The sequence below is a fragment of the Moesziomyces antarcticus genome (genome assembly GCF_000747765.1).
Source record: "Moesziomyces antarcticus DNA, scaffold: scaffold_v10002, strain JCM 10317, whole genome shotgun sequence".
NCBI lineage: Eukaryota > Fungi > Basidiomycota > Ustilaginomycetes > Ustilaginales > Ustilaginaceae > Moesziomyces > Moesziomyces antarcticus.
The window spans coordinates 920,267-938,827 of record NW_014639008.1 but is presented as its reverse complement, the minus strand read 5'-3'; the positions used below and the strand labels follow the sequence as shown (position 1 = coordinate 938,827).

Below are 18,561 nucleotides of genomic sequence, written 5' to 3'. Positions count from 1 at the left end.
GGGAGTCAAGATGGCAGCGATTCCAGCTCATGATGGTCCGAGGCAGCCCAGGGTCTCTTTGTCCACTTCCGACATCCGGGTTCGGTAGCTGTTTTTCTTTTCGGACGAGAAATTCCACCACGCAACGCCCAAAGTGGAGAAAATTGCAAGGGGACGCCTGTCGAGCGAGGTCTTCCGAGCTCGGCGGGATCGACCAAAAAGGCGCAGCTTTTCGAGGCAGCAGACGGCGTCATCTGGTTGGAAGAAGTGTTGATTTTTGCAAGGCGTGGCTGACGTTATTTTCGATTCTTCCGCGACCCTGAGCCGCAAGCAGCCACGGACCTCCTCGAGCCAGCCTCCTTCTCCTCGACCATTCCCTTGACGACCGCCGCTCGGACACTCGCACCAGCCTCGAAGCGAGTCGACATCTGGTTCTTCCCATGTCCACATAGCCTCGACGCATCTCACCCGGACACTCGGTGCCAACAAGCGCATCGACTAGCTCGCCTTCGATCGACCTGCAGTGATCTGCTGCTGCCTCGCATGGCGATAACATAGGGCGCTTCTCGGTGTTTCTGCGCTGTGCACGAAGGCGGCCAGTGCTAGAGGAGCCGCGCGGCTTTCCTCGCAACTAGCCAAGCGCGATGCGGCCGCCACCAATACCGAGTCCCATTCGGCCAGTGGCCTCGCAAAGCGACAGCCTGCTCAGTCTGCTCGCGCTTGCCACTACCATCTGTCGCCTCGCCGCACGCATCCAGAGCATCGATGCGCAGCCACCATCCGGCAGCGCCGCCACGCCTCGCGCACTCCCACTGCGTCGCCTCGTTGGCCCCGCGGGCAGATCGCCTCGGAGCAGAAACCCAGTCTCTGGTGTAGAGTCTGCTGTCACGCTCCGATCGGGCCGACTTGGTGTCGCAACCGTGCGTCCGCGCAGAGCAGCGTCGCATCTCCAGCTCGCTACAGCCAAAGCATCCCCACTTCGGTCCCGCTCCACATGGGCTCCCTCACAGTCACCAGACAACCCTGCGGAAACGGTTCTCCCGGACGAGGCTCGACCGTCATCTGCCGCCCATCCTGACCGTGACCCGATCGATCCATCGCCGCCAGAGCCTCCATCAGAATCAACCCCTCCACAAGATCCGCCGCCAGCGTCTATGGGCGAGGCCCTCGCCGACTTGCCTGCATCTTCACTCGGCTCTCGTCCAGCTCACTGGCAAGCTGATTGGCTGCCCAAGCACAGCCCTGAACCCGACGAGGCCATCGTCGGGCTTGTCGATCTCAACCGGCGATTCGAGCAGATCTTGAAGGACGAACCCAAGCGGTTCGAGGAACTGCAGGAGGAAGAGAATCTCAATGGCTTCGAATCTCGCCGAATCCTTGGCCACCGTCTCTGGCAGGTCTATCAGAATCACGCACACAAGCAAGCGCTGCCTCTGTATGTACGTATCGAAGTGGCAAAGTCCTTGGCGCGGGCCGTGCATCTCGTCACCACCAACCACGTCACGCTCTTCAAAAAGGCATTTCGCTACCTCTTCAGCCGCCGCATCCGCGCCATCTACCAAGACTGCCAGGTCTACCTTGAAAAGACGGGACATCCACCACTCTCCAGCCCGCGCAAGAGCCCACTGCGCTTCTCCATCCGCATGCTCGAACCCACCTACTTGGCCCTCGACGCAAAACCCTTGGCTGCCCTCAAGGCCATGGACACAGTTCTGCGTGAATGCAGGCCCGACATCTACCAGCTCAAAGACCTTCGCAAGACGAGCGATCACCTCCCGATCGTCGATCGTGCGCTCATCGCCATCCTCGACTCGCTTGTCTTCGAGGTGCGATGTCCGTCGGACGCTGCCCAGATCGCCGCGCGCATCAGGTCGCAGGCCAGCTTCTTTGACGACACCACCATGCTCCAAGACGTCCTCGACGGCCAAATCGACGCCACCGAGTCGCAGCAGCCCATCGAAGACGCACTCAAATGGTACGCCACCTCTCCGCACGCCTTTCTCTTCTCCCATCCAGCCTTCAGGCACGCAAGGAGCTCGCTGCTCTTCTGTCTCTCCCACCACCGAGACGCCGCAGGATTGGTCGAACGCCTCGGCGACGAGTTTGACGCCTCCGATCCAGCATTCGCATCCACCTGCGAAATCGTGCTTCGCGCCGCCCTCATCTACAAGGGCTCCACCGCCGCGCTCGAGCTCTACGACGAGCTGTGGTCCATGGGCGTGCCCTTGAATCCCACGCTGCTCTCGCGCATCATCCGCGTGGGTCACGGTCAGGATCCGTCGGCTCGTCTCGAAGCGCTCCTCAATCGCTCCACCGCAAAAGGACAGAGCATCCCAGCTAAACTCCTGCGAAAAGTCGCCGAGGGCTGGGCGTTGCGCAATCGCATGGACCGCGCAGCGCCCATCTTGGCGAAGCTGCGTCGGGGCAAAAGCAAGAAGCACGCCATTTTCGAGCACAGGCTCTACATGCAGCTCTTTGCTGCACGCGGTGACATCAAGGGCCTCGTCGCACGGATGGCCATGTTGCACGACTTTCAAGCCCTCGAGACGCGAGATTGCCAGCCCGGCAAGGAACCGCTCGGTGCCAAGGAGTTTGGACTGCTGCTCAAGGCGTGCAACCGCAACAACGATGCCGAATCCGCCGAGCACTTTCTCGCCGAGGCCGTCGACAGAGGCATCAAGCTGCGAACCAACGACTACAACAATCTCATCGACACCTACGCTCGCAGGGCCGACATCGACACGGCGCTGTCCATCTTTGAGCAGATGCGAGATGTGGGCATCACGCCCGACAAGTACACCTACACCATCCTCATCCAGGGATTTGCGCTGCGTCGCGACCCGGATGCGGCGGCACACACGCTGCGTGCCATGGTGGCGGCGGGACACACGCCCGACCGCGTCACGTACGCGGCGCTTCTCAACTGCTACGTCGAGTCGGGCGTGTACGGTGCGGCGATCCGGCTGTTTGGCTGGATGCAGAGGCGGCGCGACGTTCGCATCCGGCCGTCGATCGAGGTGTGCAACATGATCCTCAAGGCGTACGTGCTGAGTGCGCTGCCGGTGCAGAAGGTGATGCGGTTCGTCAGCAGCGTGCGCCGCGCGGGACTGCAGCCCAACGCCCAGACGTACGCGCTGATGCTGCAGAGCGCCTGCGATGCGGGGCTCATGCACATCGCCGAAGACGTCTTCTCGGAAGCAGAGAACGTGCTGCCGAACCCGCGCGAAGGCGGAGTCGGTCAGGGCGCCAACCTGTTCCACTTTACCATCATGATTCACGGGTATCTGCGGCTCGGCGACCAGACCGAGGCCAAGGAGTACTTTGACGAGATGCAGCGTCGTAAGCTTCGACCGAGCGCCATCACGTGGAGTGTGATGGTGCACAGCTATGCGCGCAGCGACAACGACGTCAACTACAACCTCGCCAGCACGCTCGTATCGCAGCTCGTCTCGGACGAGGACAGGAAGGCGTTCAAGCCGTCGTCGATGGCCGAGTTGCAGGCGGAGGCGGGTGTGGACGACTCGTACAGGGCCGGCGATGTGGATGCGCCACTCGCTCGCAAGGGTCCGTCGTTCGCCGTTCTCCATACGGTGCTTATGGCGGCGCAGGCACGACGCGGAGAGCCAGAGATGGTGGAGAGGTCGATGGAGCGGCTGGCGAGCAGCACGGCGGGGCTGACGGTGCTTCAGATGACGCCGCTGCTGGACGCCTATCGCCGCGTGGATGACGTCGAGTCGGCACTGCTGCTATTCGAGCAGATCTACAAGGTGGCGCTCGAGACGGCGAGCATCGGCCGCGACCGTGTGTATGCGCACAGCCCACCTGCCTCGCAGCCGTCAGCGCCCAGCAGTGGCGAAGACGGCGTCGAGGCGGAAGGTGTTACGATCCGTCGGCTGGATGCCAACAGCCGCGCGCTGCTGTGTATGCCGATCTCGCTCATGATCGACGTGCTCTCGATGGCCGGTCGGCACGAGGAGATCGCGCGGATCTGGACGCGCGCCAAGCAGGATGGCTTTGGCTTCGACGCGAGCAACTGGAACCACCTGGCTGCGTCGATGGCGCGTGCGGGCCAGCTGCAGGAGGCGCTGTCGGTGGTGGAGCGCGTGCTGTACCACGAGCCGCCGCGGTCGTGGATGTACGAGCGCGCGGCGGCGGATCTCAAGGCGCGCAGTGCCAAGGTGGCCGCCGAGGCCGAGTCGACCAGAGACAAGGGGAAGAGCGACGAGGATGAAGCGAATGACGGACACAAGTCGGAGGCTGACGATGGCGACGAGTTTGACCCGCAGGTGTCGGAGGACGAGCTGGATCCTGCGGTCAAGCATCGGTCGGATGCGGCGAGCGTGCCTTCGCGACCGCCGAATCGACGCCACGAATCGCGTTCGGACGACGATCCGTACACGGAGCTTCCACTGGAGCGCCGAGGCACGGTCGATGACGATGCAGCCTCCGAGATCGGTGGGTCGTACGAGGCGGGAGAAGACTATGCCGAGCCAAGTGCGTTCTACCTGGACCCGAATAGCGGGCTGCCGGATGTGCGCGAGCTGGTGGGGAGCGACATGAAGCGACTCTCGCCGTGGTATGCGCACTTTGACACCATGGAGGCCATCAGTCGCGGACTCGCCGAGGCGGGCGAGGCGAACAATGTGATTGCGCTGCTCGACCGCTTCCCCACCGCCGCGAGCCTCATCGACCGGCACGAGCGCAAGGTGGAGATCATGCGCGAGCGGCAGAGGGAAGAGGCGGTGCGCAGTGCGCGCGATCTCATCGACGGCCGATCGTAAAGGCTTGGCAGATGCACCTGGAGGCGGAAAGCACAAGCAATGCACAACTGATACAATGGGCATTATACAACATTAAAGCGACGCGATGCAGAGTGGGTGTTAGGCGTGGGCGGGGACTTGACATCCGATAAAGTCCGAGGAGATGGCACGACTGCCGTCAGGCTTGCCGAACTGGGACTGGAGAAAGTCGTCAAAGACAAAGGGGATCCAGTCGGTGCCGTCGACGATGCATGTGGCGGTGTATGCCGAGAGGTAGGTGGAGTCGGAGGCGGTGGTCCATCCGCCCGTGCACCCTGTTCGGAACGCGACATCGCGGAGGGGGTTGTCTCTATCCTCGTCGTGCTTTGACTGCAGCGGGGTGGATGTTTTGAGTGCGTGGATGTGTTGCGAGCGCAGGTCGTCGCGAAAGCGCGTGCAGTGCGCCGTGAACGCCGCGCAGAGTGCAGGGGATGGTGGGCCCGGTGGACCGACGGAGAAGGTGCAGCCCGACACGAGGTCACCGGACATGGGCGGAGCAGGTGGAAGGTCGCCGTTCCACAGCATTGAAGACGCCAGCATGCGCGCGGCTGCTGCTGCTAAGGACGGCAGCATCGCGACGAGTCTCAGAGAGGTTGAGGGGGGAGAAGCAAGACCGAGGCAAAGGTGGGACTTGTTGTCTACCTTTTTATGATGGGCCAAAAGGGGCAGCGCCGAGGATGATAGCAACAGGGTCCACTGTTTCACCAGTTCACGCCCAGCGTTCGCGCCCCTCCGAGGCGTTGACGCCAGCACATGACGCGAAAGCCCGACTGCTAGCTGCCCATCTCCGAGGCCGAGGGAAGGTGCGCAATTTTCTTTGGCCTCCGGACCACGCGACTCGGCTGCACTCCCCGACACCTCTCGGCTCCGCCTCCTCACATCCTCCTTCCCCCTCACTTCCACGTGGTGACCACCCCTTCATCCCCAAGTCCCCCCCCTCAAGGGCTCGTCCATCCCTGCAGACGGGTTCCACCTGTGCTATGCATTCCACACACACATCATCCCGCTTCACTACAATGCCAATCTATTAAAAACGTCCCTAGTATGCTTTGCCCTGGAGCATGAGTGCGAGCGCGCGTGGGGAGAAGCCGTCGAGGACGGCGGACGTGATGAGGCGGTGCTGGAGGATGCTGTGGACGAACATGCAGCCGGGCACGAGCAGCACGGCGTACATCCATGCGCGGCGGGCGAGCGAGACGAGCACGCGCTGTTTGCGCCACGTGGCTGGCAGTGCCTCCACCACCGCCGTCTCGATCCAGATCCCCACGGCTTGGCACAGGAAGAAGCCGACCATGCCTGGATCCACCATACCCCCCAGCACCGTGCGTCCAGTCAATCGTGTACCCTCCGGTATCCGAAGTCGAGCGAACATCATCGAACTGCAATCAAAAAGCGTCAGTACACAAGGTTGGTGGAAGCAAGGTGTGAGGAAGGGGGTCGGGACTTACTGTTGGACGCCGGACCAGAAGAAGACGTAGAGCAGCTGGAGGGTTCGGTTGCGTGATCCGGGGAGGAGAGATGCCATGGCGAGATAGTCGCGCTGCGACGTAGCGTGCCAGCTGCGTGCCCACAGCCGTGCGAGCCCCGGCGAAGTCAGTGGCCGCTCGAACGCCGCCAGAAACGATGTAGCCGGCCGTGGCTTCCACACCAGCAGCGACAGTCCTTCCGCCGCAGAAGGCAACAGGCAGATAGCGCCTCCCACCGTCACCACCACGAACAGCAGCGTGGGTAGTGGTAGCTTCCATGCAGACGCCGGGATGCCGCTGATTCGAATCTGCTTCACCGCGGTGATTGGGAGGAGGGAGATCCACTTTTGCGATGCAGGAGAGGTGGGAATCCAGAACCCGTAGATGTCGAACACTTGGCAGGGGTGGGAGAGTGCATGGATCCACCGTAGCGAGACGACGGCAAAGAGCATCTGCAGCACGGCAGCGTAGAATGCCATCTCAGGCTGGCCGAAGCGACGCACGGTCGAGTGGGCAGGAATCTGCGCTGGGTTGCAGCGGTTCTGTCGCAGGAAGCGCGACCAGTCATTGAGACCGCGCAGCGACCATTCGAGGGCTCGGCCCTCGCGCGGGCGGATGGGACTCGTCCCCACCCGACGCAGCAGAAACACATCCAGCGCATACACCACCCGCCCCCACGACGCCATTTTGGGTGGATCGACGAGCTTCCATTCGTACGCCGCATAGTCCTCGCCTATGCGAGTCACCAGTTTGCTGTTGTGGAAGGGTCGAATGGGACGCGGGCCGCCGGGGGCAAAGACGATGCAGATCTCGGCGGCTTTGCAGATGATCGTCCATGCCAGGATGGGGAGGGCGAGATCGCGAAGCGGGTTGCCGAGTGTCATGCGCCGGTCCAGCACCAGCTGCAGCGACAGCAGCACGATAGCTGGGAAGGAGGCGAGTCGAACCATGCGCCATGCACCTCCGCGTGCGGGGAGGGTGAAACACAGCACAAAGAGCCATCCCAAACAGACGGAGGTGATCGGAAGTGCGGGACGGATGTCGGGCGTCCAACTCGCCGATACCGGCTGCATCGCCAGCTTATGCATTGATGCCGAGTCGATGCCAGTCCGAGGCCGACATGGGTGTTTGTGAGGAGATCGAGGGGGCCCAGTCAAGGACCTCGCTCGATCAAGCTGCTCTTCTTAAAGCTTTGCACCGCGCCGGATGTTGTGGCCCAAGTTCATTTGCCGGTCCTGGCTTACGGGAAGAAGCGCCTGCAAGGATGCAAGCGTCGCCACACCAGCTTCGGGCAGCATTCAGCAAAGAATCAACCGGCCAAAGGTGTGAAGCTGGGCATACAATCGCAGAATGCGCGCAAGAGGCGCAGAAACACAAGGGTCCTCGCTTCCAGCCGGTGCATTCCACCCAAATACTCCGACGCGGGATCGCTTGTGCATCATCTCGTAAGGCGCGCGCGTCTCGTGGGGGGGATTTCCTGTGCCCCACCAGCAGAACGCCAACATGGTGTCTGCGCAGTCCCGATGGTAACGTGCCGAGATGAGATCCGTTCACAGCCTTGGCTGGCCCTCGCAGTACCGCAGGACATGGGCTTCGAGACGGAAGCGGCTCCTTAAAGTGTCGGCTAGGACGGCTCCGCGGTCTCACAGAGTTCTGTGACACATGTCGGAACCATAGTCCGCCGGCCTCAAAGCGTCGTACGTAGCTATCTTTAGCTCAGATGAAAGACGGGCCATCCGTGCGATGCGACGTTCCGCTCCGTCCGTTCCGTTCGGTGCCGACTTTACCGCGCGACCGAGGGGATTGTCATCCGAATTGCCCCTGCCATGATGCACGGGCACGAGTGAATCAAATGAAGAGCTGGGATGCTGGGAGATGCTAAAAGTACAGTATGTCATGACGGGGCGACCTTGCGGTCGATTTTGGTGCCTGCTTTCCCAGGCTGCGATATGGATAGGGCGCGAGTTTAGATGACTTTGGGTGCGAGACTTGCGATCTTGCCCCAACCAGCTGCACGCAGCTCGTTCGCAACGACGCCGTTGACTCTTGTTCCCAGCGGCTCCTTCTTGTTGTTGAGCAGCACGCATGCGTTGTCGTCGAAGCGGATCACGCGTCCGTCCGGACGAGTCATCTCCTTCTTGGTACGCACGATCACCGCGTGTCGCACATCGCCCCTGCGCACCTTTTGCGTCGTAGCCTGTCCCGGAGTGTTGGAGATCGGTCGTGCTTTTTGTACCACCACTACAATCTCGTCACCTGCCAAAACCAACCAAACACGGATCGAACACAAGGACGTCAGTTCAATACTTGACGCCAGAGCTACACCAGGCTGAAGAGGAGAGAGAGAGACTTACCGACACGACCGAGACCCTGGGTGGTCTTGTTTCGCAGCACGTTGACACATTCGGCGATCAGACCGCCCGAGTTGTCGATGATCGCCATGCGTGCTTTGAGGCCCAACATGATGTGCGTGCGTGCGAAGAGACCAAGTTAACGGTAGTCGATCAAAAAGCTGCTTTCGGCAGAGGTTTCTTTCGATTGGTAGGGAATGTACCGCAGCTGCGTGCTAGCTTCCGTGTGTCGAGCAGGCAGCGAGTGATGCAAGGTGTGGCTGTCGAGAGCTGGTCGTCCTTGTTGCAGATGATGTTGCTATCGAAACTGTAGGGTGCGTGGGAAGACGGGCAAAAAAGTCAAAATGGCCGCGGGTGGAATCGAGTGCATTTCGGAGCCGGTCTTGGCCTCCAGATCGGCGATTCGGATGCCCGATGCTGGTCCCATCCCAACCTTCGAAAATCGGCGATCCGATCTCCGTCAGAAGTCCCCGATGGGCTTCTCGTCATTCGTTCTGCGCGGCTCGGCTCCATGCACGGCTGACTCGCTGGCCATCATAGGTATCCGCTCCGTCGGAGAGGTAGCGACATGCAGGCATCGTGTTGGGGCTCGGGTAAGCGGGCGGTAGGCTAAGGGGGGTTGCAGTTGCCGATGCCGGTACGGAGTAGTTCGGTGCCGAAAGAGAGCGCCACTCGCGTCCATCGAAGCATCTTTTGGCGGAAAAACTGGATTCTCCCATGTCGAGGCGAGCTCGGCTAGAGAAGGATGCAGCTGCGGATCGGATGGCCAGAGTGAGGCCAGTAGGACGAGCGGAGTGGACTAGCGCGTTTAGCCCCACGCCGATCCAACTCCGATGTCACACTTGGTGCGCACTTTGCTCTAAGCACGAGCGGGGTTTCGGCTCCGACCGCACCGATGGCATGTCGTTGGGGCCCATGCGGGCGAGCGGCTCATGCACGGCCTCGGTGATGCCAACGATCACGACAATGCGCGTCTTCGTTGGCCAGATTTCCATGCGATGCTCACAGGCAGCCAGCCTTCCATCGACTGCCGAGGCGGGAATGTTTTTTTTGAGAGGTCGTACGCAAGTCATGTAAGGCGAAACAAAGCGGATCCCAACGCTCGATGCTGGAACCTGTTCATGCCAAACGCCTCCAGCCACCGTTTTTTTTTTGGTCGCACAGCCTTTGATTGTCGCAACACACACATGAAGGCAACCCACGCCAAAGTCGAAGATATGATAGCGCTTGATGAAGACAAAGCAATAACTAAGTCGGGGTCGAGACTGCGTGTGGCTTGGTGGGGTCTCTCTCCAAGCCTGAGATTCCTTTTTTTGGCCGAGTCCTGACGGGCGCGCCCTCTGGCGGTGAGACAGCCGATTTTCCAAAATTGGTTCGGTGGCTCAACACGCTGACGTCGTCGTTGCACCCAATTTTTTTTCTTTTTCTTTTTTTCTTTTTCGAACTCATGCACGCCAGCCAGTTGGAGAAGTTGGCAGAAAAGCCGCACGCCCCCGGTACCGACCAATTCTCCACCGCCGGAAATTTTCAGATCGTGAAACGCAGCCGGTGCAGGCGGTGCAGCTTTGTGCACCTGACACGGCGGGCGTCGATTGACAGACATCTGGTCAGCTAGCACATGGCCTGAAACCCGCGCTGCTAGCAAAGGTTTCTTGCTGGCATGATTACATCTGACGTTATGACATGGTCGCAGACGGCGTGAGAGTCGGTGTTGAAAGCTTGTGCGCCCTGACATGGCCAAGCAGGCAGCCGACGCTTTGCCGCCGCCGCAGCGGCCGTCGTGAGCGCAATCTTGTGCGGCGACAGCTTTCATTTCGAAATTGCCTTCTTTTTCTTTTTTTTCCCCCTGGATTTTCTGCGCCCGGCGAGGCTAAAAATGTCTGATGTGATGAGGCGGAAGGGCGGGCAATTGTAGGCGCCGATGCGCGTCGTGTGCAGATGGCCACTAATTTGGCTCGCTTCGGGGCGTCGCTTAGCTCTAGCTTCACTTTGACTCGCACAACGCCCCACCGCCTCGACAGCATCCCACACCCTCACGCCAGCCGCCGCCAGCCGCCGCCGCCGCCCACTTCCGACACTCCGGCACCGAGCCTAGTCGCGTTCTAGAGCCCCCTCCCCATCCACCCACCACAGCAGAGAGCCGCAGAGCCTAGGTTTACTGAGCCAGCCTGGCCCGCGGTTTTGTTGAGCCTCTTTCGCCTGCCTCGCCCCGTCCTCGCCTCGTCCTCCCACTTACTCACGCCGGCATCTCTACCGCACCGCATGTTGCACCTGCTGGGCGTACCGATCGCCTCGCTGCACCGAACTCGCCGAGCCGACTGCGATCAGCTTCTCGAACACCCCCCACCCTCTCCGACGGCAAGCGGCAGTAGCTTCTTTCTGCTCCATTGCGCCCACCTCGTCGTCGTTTCCGTCTGCAAGCTGCCCATGACGCAGCCTTGGATCGCTTCAATCGCTCGCGCTGCACTTCTCTCGACCATCACTCTGCACCAGTCTTGCATGCACTAATCGACGTCCAAAGCTAGCTTGTGCTGCTAGCGTGCCGCCTTTGCCGTCCACACCTGCATCGCTTCCTCACCACCGCGCACCACTTTGCTTCTCGGACCCCGACCCTTGCATCCGCTTCCATCGGCCAGACCGTCGGCGCACCGAGAAGCTGTCGCGTGCATCCAAATCCTCCGAGATTGGTCAGCCGCTCCTGCCCTCTTCCTTCTCTACAAGACCATCCGCTCGCTCGACTCGACCATCCAGCATTGCCACGACCATACTCATAACTAACGCTATACGCTTGAGCATCCACAGCACCACTACTTGCTTACAACCATCGCTTCATACTATCGCGTGCGAACCGAGCTCGCAGCAACGGTACCAGGGCCGCCACCACCAAACTCTTTCACATCATCGCCCGACACATCCACCATGACGTTGAAAAGGTCGTACGAGGACGCTGTCCAAGACGGCTTCTCGGCAACCCGTGACGACACGGCCGACGCCTGCCACGACGATCACTCCCAGGGCACCTCCAACGGCAAGCAGCGTCGACTCAGCACCGTCGATGCCGATGCCGGCTGCGCCACCGCATCCACATCCACGCGTCCAAAGGCGCTCCCAAGCACTTCGAGAGCTCGCTTCGTGCCCGGTCTGCAGACGTTTGTCGGTGGTCTACAGATGTCGCAAGGCTTGGCCGGACCATCTTCGTCCACACCACCTCCACCCTTGCCTCCCACTACCCGACGCTCTCTCGATGCGCCCGACGCCATGCAGCCGCTCATGATGAGCCGCAATCGTGATTCAGAACGCAGAAGCAGCCAAGGCGCGTTGCGTCGCCGCTCACAAGAAGCGCTCGAAGCCACCATTCGACGCTCCTCTCGGTCGATTCAGGATGATGCGCAGCTGGTGCCCGGTGTATCGCCCGGTTGGCATGTCGAAGCTCATGGTCGTCAAGCCATGGAGCTCCAAGACGGCGTTCGGTTCCAAGACGAAGCTGGCTGGTCCCCGCTCGATGCCTTCCCCGCCGCCACGCGCCAGGGCAAGCTCGCCGTGCGGCGTTTCAAGCTGCGTCAACGCCAGCAGAGGCAGTCCAAACACTGCCAAAGATCGCCGGCTCAGGCATCCCCAAGCATCGCGGCCCTCTCGACGCCGACACAATCGCCCATTCCCACCATCGCCGTCCAGCGCGCACCTTCCGAGAGCATGCCCGCTGTCACCGCGAGCTTGGCGGATGTGCGCATGACCGATGCCCAGCTTCGTCCCGCATCGGACGCGGCGTCGGCGTCATCTTCACCATCGAGCATCACTTCACAGTCTCCACCGACACATCCCAGCGCCTCGAACACCTCGTCACCCGCGACGGTTTCGAGTGCTCCCTCGCCACGCCCGCAAGCTAGTGTCAAAGCACCACAGCCCGCATCAGGTCGCGAATATGCCCTGTCGGACTTCCATGTCATCGAGACGCTCGGCACGGGCACGTTCGGGCGCGTATTGCTGGTGCGGCTCAAGCACCGCGACGTAGCGGACCGAAGCGCGTACTTTGCACTCAAGGTGCTTGCCAAGGCGGATGTGGTGAGGCTCAAGCAGGTGTCGCACATCAACAGCGAGCGCAGCATCCTCACCAAGGTGGAGCACCCCTTCCTCGTCAACATGGTGGCGTCGTTCCAGGACAGCAAGAACTGCTACATGCTCATGGAGTACGTTGTTGGCGGCGAGATCTTTTCGTACCTCCGACGCGCCCGACAGTTCTCCACCGACGTGGCACGCTTCTACGTGTCGACGATCGTGCTCGCCATCGAGTACCTGCACAAGCACCGTGTGGTGTATCGCGATCTCAAACCCGAGAATCTGCTCATCGACGCCAACGGCTACACCAAGATCACCGACTTTGGCTTTGCCAAGGAGCTCGAAGACCGCACCTGGACGCTGTGTGGCACGCCCGAGTATCTGGCGCCCGAGATCATCCAGTGCAGCGGCCACGGCACTGCCGTCGACTGGTGGTCGCTTGGCGTATTGCTCTTTGAGATGCTCGCCGGCTATCCGCCCTTTTACGACCCGAACCCCATCCTCATCTATGAAAAGATTCTTGCTGGCAAGTTGGTGTTTCCCGATCACGTCGACGTGGTCTCGCGCGATCTCATCACGAGCCTCTTGACTGCCGACCGCAGTCGACGTCTGGGCAATCTACGTGGTGGAGCGGACGATGTCAAGAAGCACCCCTGGTTCTACGGCGTAGACTGGCAGGCGTTGCAGGAGGGCAGGATCCCTCCTCCCATCGTCCCCTACCTGGGAGAGCCCGGCGACACGTCCAACTTTAGCAAGTACGAACCAGCCAGGCCCAGCGCCATGCCCGGTCTCTATCCATCCGACCGCGTCTATCCAGATCCGCACGGCGCACTCTTCCCGGACTTCTGAACTCGCCGTACGCTATGCGCATGGTTCCACTTTTTCTTCTGTTCTCCCCATGACTCTCTCTCTATCGCATCTCGCATTTGTTGTACTTTTCTTCCATTCTATCAGCCACCCGAGAGCCAGTCCCTGCCAAGATCAGGCTGGCCTCACACGCTCTCATACCTTCTATGCGCTACCTTTAATCTATCTTATCCACTCCTGTATGTGGAAATGCCAACGGGCCGAGCAGCGATCGTGCCGCAAGATGCCCAGGTTCGATGCACAGACGCGTTTGGAAAAGAACCCTCGTGTGTACTTCTCGACCAGAAGCCTCATACAGAGGCTCTGTGCAGGAATGGCGACCACGTCTGCATCCACACGGGATCATGATCAGAGCCTCTGTGGCATGTGTGTATCACGAGTTTCTTGATACAGAGCCTTCTGCAGTGGGCGACGGTGCAAGAAATCGCAGCATGTTAAATTGTGGAGCGAAGTTTATCGGTGTGGAGCAAAGCCGAGAAGAAAGATGCACCTCCACGGGGCGAGGACAAAAAAAGGTCACGGCAGCTGCTGCCACTTCCACCCTTTCGACCACACACGGCGGATCCGCATACGATCTCAACGCATCCTCGACGCACTTTGGTTGTTGGGCGGGATCGAGTGTCAAGATGCGCAATCTGTGCGTACTTTCGCATCGCGCCATTGCGCTTTCGCAAGCCTCACAGTCGGCGCTGCGAATCGAGGCTACGGCGAGCGATCTCGACGACGGCTCGGTCTACGCCGTTGCTACATCACGCACAGCGTCGGGGGCACCGGATGTCACGCTTTCTTTCCTGCGCAGCGCAGTGGACGGACAGGGTCTGGAGCGGGTCAGCTCGCTGCTCGTGCCGGGTCGTCTGGCGGATTTGCCCGACTCGGCTGGTAGCATCGCATCGACGAGTGGACGCAGCAAGAGGGATGTCATCAACCTGCACTATCTGTCCGATGGCGGAGCAGAGGCGAGCCATCGTCCTGCGCTATGCACCATCGCTGCAGGAGGCGATTTGCTTCTCCTCCCCATCCCTGACATTAGCGAGGTGGCGGATGACGTGCCGCCAGAAGAGCCCGTCGTGGTGGGCACGATCGAGCAGGGCATTGCAGCAGCAGCGTGGAGTCCCGATGACGAGCTGCTCGTCATTGTCACGTGCGAGACATCCGAGACCGCCTCGACGTCGGGCGCACGCGAGGTGGAGAAGGTGCTCTTGATGATGCGCGACTTTGAGGTGCTCTCCGAAGTGCGTCTGCGCACCGACGAGTTTGGCCAAGACGAGGCGGTGGATGTCGGCTGGGGCAGCAAGGCGACGCAGTTCCACGGATCCGAGGGCAAGGCTGCCGCGGCCGCAGCAGCGCAGGCGGCAGCAGCGGCCAAGGCGAGCAACACCGACACGCGCGGCCCCAGCACTTCGGACGACGACGGTGCACCCCGCATCAGCTGGCGAGGCGACGGCGCCTTCTTTGCAATCAGCTCGCTGGAGCCCTTCTACAGTCCGGATGCACCGACGAGCTGGCATCGCGTGATTCGCATCTACTCGCGCACGGGTGCGCTGTCGGCTACCTCGGACGCGGGCGTGCGCGGTATCTCGCAGGCACTGGCGTTCCGACCCATCGGCAACCTCATCGCCAGCACGCAGCGCTTCGGTCCATCCGACCTCGACGGCCACATGTGGGCACAGGGGCGAAAGGGTCGTCACGACGTCGTCTTTTTCGAGCGCAACGGCCTGCGTCACGGCGAGTTCAGCCTGCGCGAAGAAGCCGCCTCGCAGCCCGACGGCGTGCAGCTCGGATGGAACGAGGCGCAGAAGCACAGCGCCTGGACACGCACCCATGCGGTGCGCGAGCTCGCATGGAACGCCGACGGGTCCGCACTCGCCGTATGGCTGTCCCGAACCGGCGAGCAGCACGAGGCGCGCGATGTGGTGCAGGTCTACACCACGGGCAACTACCACTGGTACCTCAAGCAAGAGTTTGTCGCGGCCACAGGCGTCGAGCACGTCAAGTGGCATCCCGAGGACCCGCTGCAGCTGCTCGTCGCACACGCTGATAGGGTCGAGCATCGCGTCTTTGCACACGAGACGGTCGTGTCGCCCGGGAGGCCGCCGGTGGATGCGGCGTGCGTCGCTGTCGCCGATGGCTCCGCCGCGCTGCTCACGCCGTTCAGGATGCAGAACGTGCCTCCGCCCATGGCGTCGCTCAGCCTGTGCGTGCCTCCTGCCGGCGCGGAGGTCAAGCCAAGCGCGGTATCGGCGCTCGCAGTGCCTACGCACGTCGCCTGGTCGCAGCTCCCCGGCTCGTCGCCGCAACACGCCGTCGGAGTCATGGCTCTGCTCTTCCAGAACGGTTGGGTGCAGGTCTGGCGCTTCGACTGGGGCGTGCTTGGCGGCACAGTCAAGGTCGGCGGAAAGCCCGTGGCCGAGCCCACGCTCGTGGCTACGGCGCAGGTGGCTGCTTCGGATGCACATCAGATCGCTGTAGCCGGATGGGCGCCGACCGCGCTGGATGCGACGCACCAATGCAGGATCTCGGTGGCGGTGCTCAGCTCACATCATCAAGGCGCTGTCGCAGAATGCATTGATCTTACGCAGGCCAGAGAGGCTGCAACGTTCGAGGCCACCGTACATGCGGGGGTTCGCCTGCCGGGCCACGGAAAGAGACGCGTGGTCGCCGACCCCTTCGTGCCGACATCGCAAGTGCCGCCGGGCTTCTACGTCCAAGAGAGCGATGGCACCGTGCAGCGCGTGCGCGACTCGGCGCTCGAGCGCGTGACCAAGCTCGAGCGCTTCTGTGCGGACGTGCGGGTGTTGGTTGCGGCTGACGGCACGCGCAAGGTGGTTGGTCTGGCGAGCGATGGACGCCTGCTGGCCGAGAGCCAAGCGGTCGCCAAGGACGCCACCTCCTTCACGCTGGTAGGCAGCTTCCTCGTGTGGACCAACACGGCGCACGAAGCGCGCTTCCTGCCGCTGGGCTCTCTGCGCTGGAGCAGCACCGACGAGGTGCAGGCTTCGGCGTCCGAGGCCGTTGATCTGGGTCGACGTGTGGAGCGCGGCAGTCGCATCGTCACGGCGGTGGCGTCGGCCATGTCGCTCGTGCTGCAGATGCCACGCGGCAATCTCGAGACCATCTATCCGCGCCCGCTCGTGCTCGAGGTGGTGCGCCGCAGCATCGACGCGCACCGCTACGGCGCCGCCTTCCGCATCTGCCGCACCCATCGTCTCGACGTCAACATCCTCTACGACCACGACCCGGCGGGGTTCATGGCCAACGTGGCGACGTTTGTGCAGCAGGTAGCCGACGTAGACCACCTCAACCTCTTCCTCTCGGGCCTGCGCGACCACGACGTCACCAAGACGCTGTACAAGCCGCTGGCATCCTCGACGGGCGCGGGCGAGGTGGCAGGCAAGGTGAATCGGATCTGCGATGCCATCCGCACCGAGCTCGAGCGGCTGGATGCACGCAAGTATGTGCAGTCGATCCTCACCACGCACGTGCGCAAGGTGCCCGCGGACTACGAGGCAGGGCTTGCGCTGCTGCTGCAGCTCAAGGACGAGGATGCAGAGACGGCCGAGGAGGCGGTCAAGTACATCATCTTCCTCGCGGATGCGGACAAGCTCTTCGACGTGGCGCTCGGCATGTACGACTTTACGCTCACGCTCATGGTGGCGCAGCATGCCAAGCGCAAGGATCCGCGCGAGTACCTGCCGTTCCTGCGCGAGCTGCGTGCGCTCGAGCCGCAAGAGTTCCAGCGCTTCCGTATCGACGACCACCTTGCGCGCCACACCAAGGCGTTGGGCTGGCTTGTGCGCGCCGGTCCCCAGCACCACCCGCAGGCACTCGAGTACATCGACAAGCACAAGCTGTACCACGACGCGATTGCGCTGCTTGCGGGCCAAGGCGCCAAGCTGCGCGATGTGTACGACCGCTTCGGAGACTACCTGCTCACGCGCCGCAAGCTCGACGATGCCGGTGCAGCGTTCCAGCTCGCCGGGCGCGGAGGCAAGGCGCTCGACGCCTACCGCGAGTGTGCGAATTGGCAAGAGGCCATGCGGCTGGCGTTTGTCGAGAAGCTGCCTGCGTCCGAAATCGTCGCCATGGCCAAGGGGTTCGTGAGCGAGCTCGAGACGCTGCGGCGCTTCACCGAGGCGGCGCGCGTGTGTCTGGACTATGTGCGCGATGTCGAGCAGGGCGTTGCGCTGCTGTGTCGCGCCGGCGAGTTCTCGGAAGCACGCCGCGTCCTCACCACCTACTCCCGACTCGACCTCGTCGAAGTTACGCTACACCCGGGCCTGCTTGAGGCGGCAACGACGCTGGTGGACGACGTGCAGGACATGGAGTCGCAGCTGTCCAAGCAGCTCGACCGCATCCGCGAGCTGCGCGACAAACGTGCCGCCCACCCTGACGGCGCGCTGTACGACGGTGACAATGACCCGGCGCTGGACAATCTCGACATCATGTCCGATACCTCTACGCAGATGACGCAGTTCACGCGCTACACGCGCGCGGCGTCGATCGTGTCGCAGTCGTCCATGGCCACGTTCAGCACCAAGTCCGGCAGCCGCAAGAAGGAGGCCAAGCTGCGCAAGAAGGCCGAACGCCAAAAGGCCGGCGGCAAAAAGGGCACCGTCTTCGAGGAGGACTACCTCTACACCTCGGTCCAGAAGCTCATCAAAGAACGTCTCGGCAGCGTGCAGGCCGAGGCGGCCAAGCTGCTTCCGCATCTCGTGTGTGCGGCGTCGGGTCAGGTTCGTGCTAGAGCAGGCGAGGTCGTTCAGGCGCTCGATGCATTGGAGCGAAACGCCCACAAGGCGGTAGATACGCTCTGGGCCTACAGCCAGCAGGACGATGATGAACGCTTCGATCAGCTCGTCCGCTTCGAGCAGGAGCTGCTCGGCGGCCAGGTGGCAGCCAACCCCGCCATGGCAGCCGTCGCCTTCCGCTCCATCGCCAACCGTCGCATCCCCAGACCCAAGCTCGACGTCGCAGATACAAAGTGGCGCCCCTCGCTGCTGGATTCCTCCCAGCCCTAGCTCTCACTTGGCACCCTTCAATGCA

General features: G+C 62.0%; 6 protein-coding genes across 6 annotated transcripts; 3 read left to right on the top strand and 3 right to left on the bottom strand.

Annotated features, from left to right (window-relative positions):
• Positions 1-623: 623 nt before the first annotated feature.
• On the top strand, positions 624-4,760 carry PAN0_002d1236 (uncharacterized protein; the record flags this gene model as incomplete). Its single annotated transcript, XM_014803403.1, has 1 exon — positions 624-4,760. The coding sequence occupies one exon, from the start codon at positions 624-626 to the stop codon at positions 4,758-4,760; it is 4,137 nt and encodes a 1,378-aa protein (XP_014658889.1).
• Positions 4,761-4,859: 99 nt separating this feature from the next.
• Positions 4,860-5,351, bottom strand: PAN0_002c1235 (uncharacterized protein; the record flags this gene model as incomplete). Its single annotated transcript, XM_014803402.1, has 1 exon — positions 4,860-5,351. The coding sequence occupies one exon, from the start codon at positions 5,349-5,351 to the stop codon at positions 4,860-4,862; it is 492 nt and encodes a 163-aa protein (XP_014658888.1).
• A 466-nt stretch (positions 5,352-5,817) lies between these two features.
• On the bottom strand, positions 5,818-7,332 carry PAN0_002c1234 (uncharacterized protein; the record flags this gene model as incomplete). The annotated part of the gene is made up of 2 exons (XM_014803401.1): positions 5,818-6,157; positions 6,227-7,332. 2 exons carry the CDS (start codon positions 7,330-7,332, stop codon positions 5,818-5,820), a joined length of 1,446 nt encoding a protein of 481 aa, XP_014658887.1.
• Positions 7,333-8,210: 878 nt separating this feature from the next.
• On the bottom strand, positions 8,211-8,707 carry PAN0_002c1233 (ribosomal protein L14; the record flags this gene model as incomplete). Its single annotated transcript, XM_014803400.1, has 2 exons — positions 8,211-8,500; positions 8,599-8,707. 2 exons carry the CDS (start codon positions 8,705-8,707, stop codon positions 8,211-8,213), a joined length of 399 nt encoding a protein of 132 aa, XP_014658886.1.
• A 2,807-nt stretch (positions 8,708-11,514) lies between these two features.
• On the top strand, positions 11,515-13,500 carry PAN0_002d1232 (serine/threonine kinase; the record flags this gene model as incomplete). The annotated part of the gene is made up of 1 exon (XM_014803399.1): positions 11,515-13,500. The coding sequence occupies one exon, from the start codon at positions 11,515-11,517 to the stop codon at positions 13,498-13,500; it is 1,986 nt and encodes a 661-aa protein (XP_014658885.1).
• Positions 13,501-13,949: 449 nt separating this feature from the next.
• On the top strand, positions 13,950-18,536 carry PAN0_002d1231 (ikappaB kinase complex IKAP component; the record flags this gene model as incomplete). Its single annotated transcript, XM_014803398.1, has 1 exon — positions 13,950-18,536. The coding sequence occupies one exon, from the start codon at positions 13,950-13,952 to the stop codon at positions 18,534-18,536; it is 4,587 nt and encodes a 1,528-aa protein (XP_014658884.1).
• Positions 18,537-18,561: the final 25 nt, after the last annotated feature.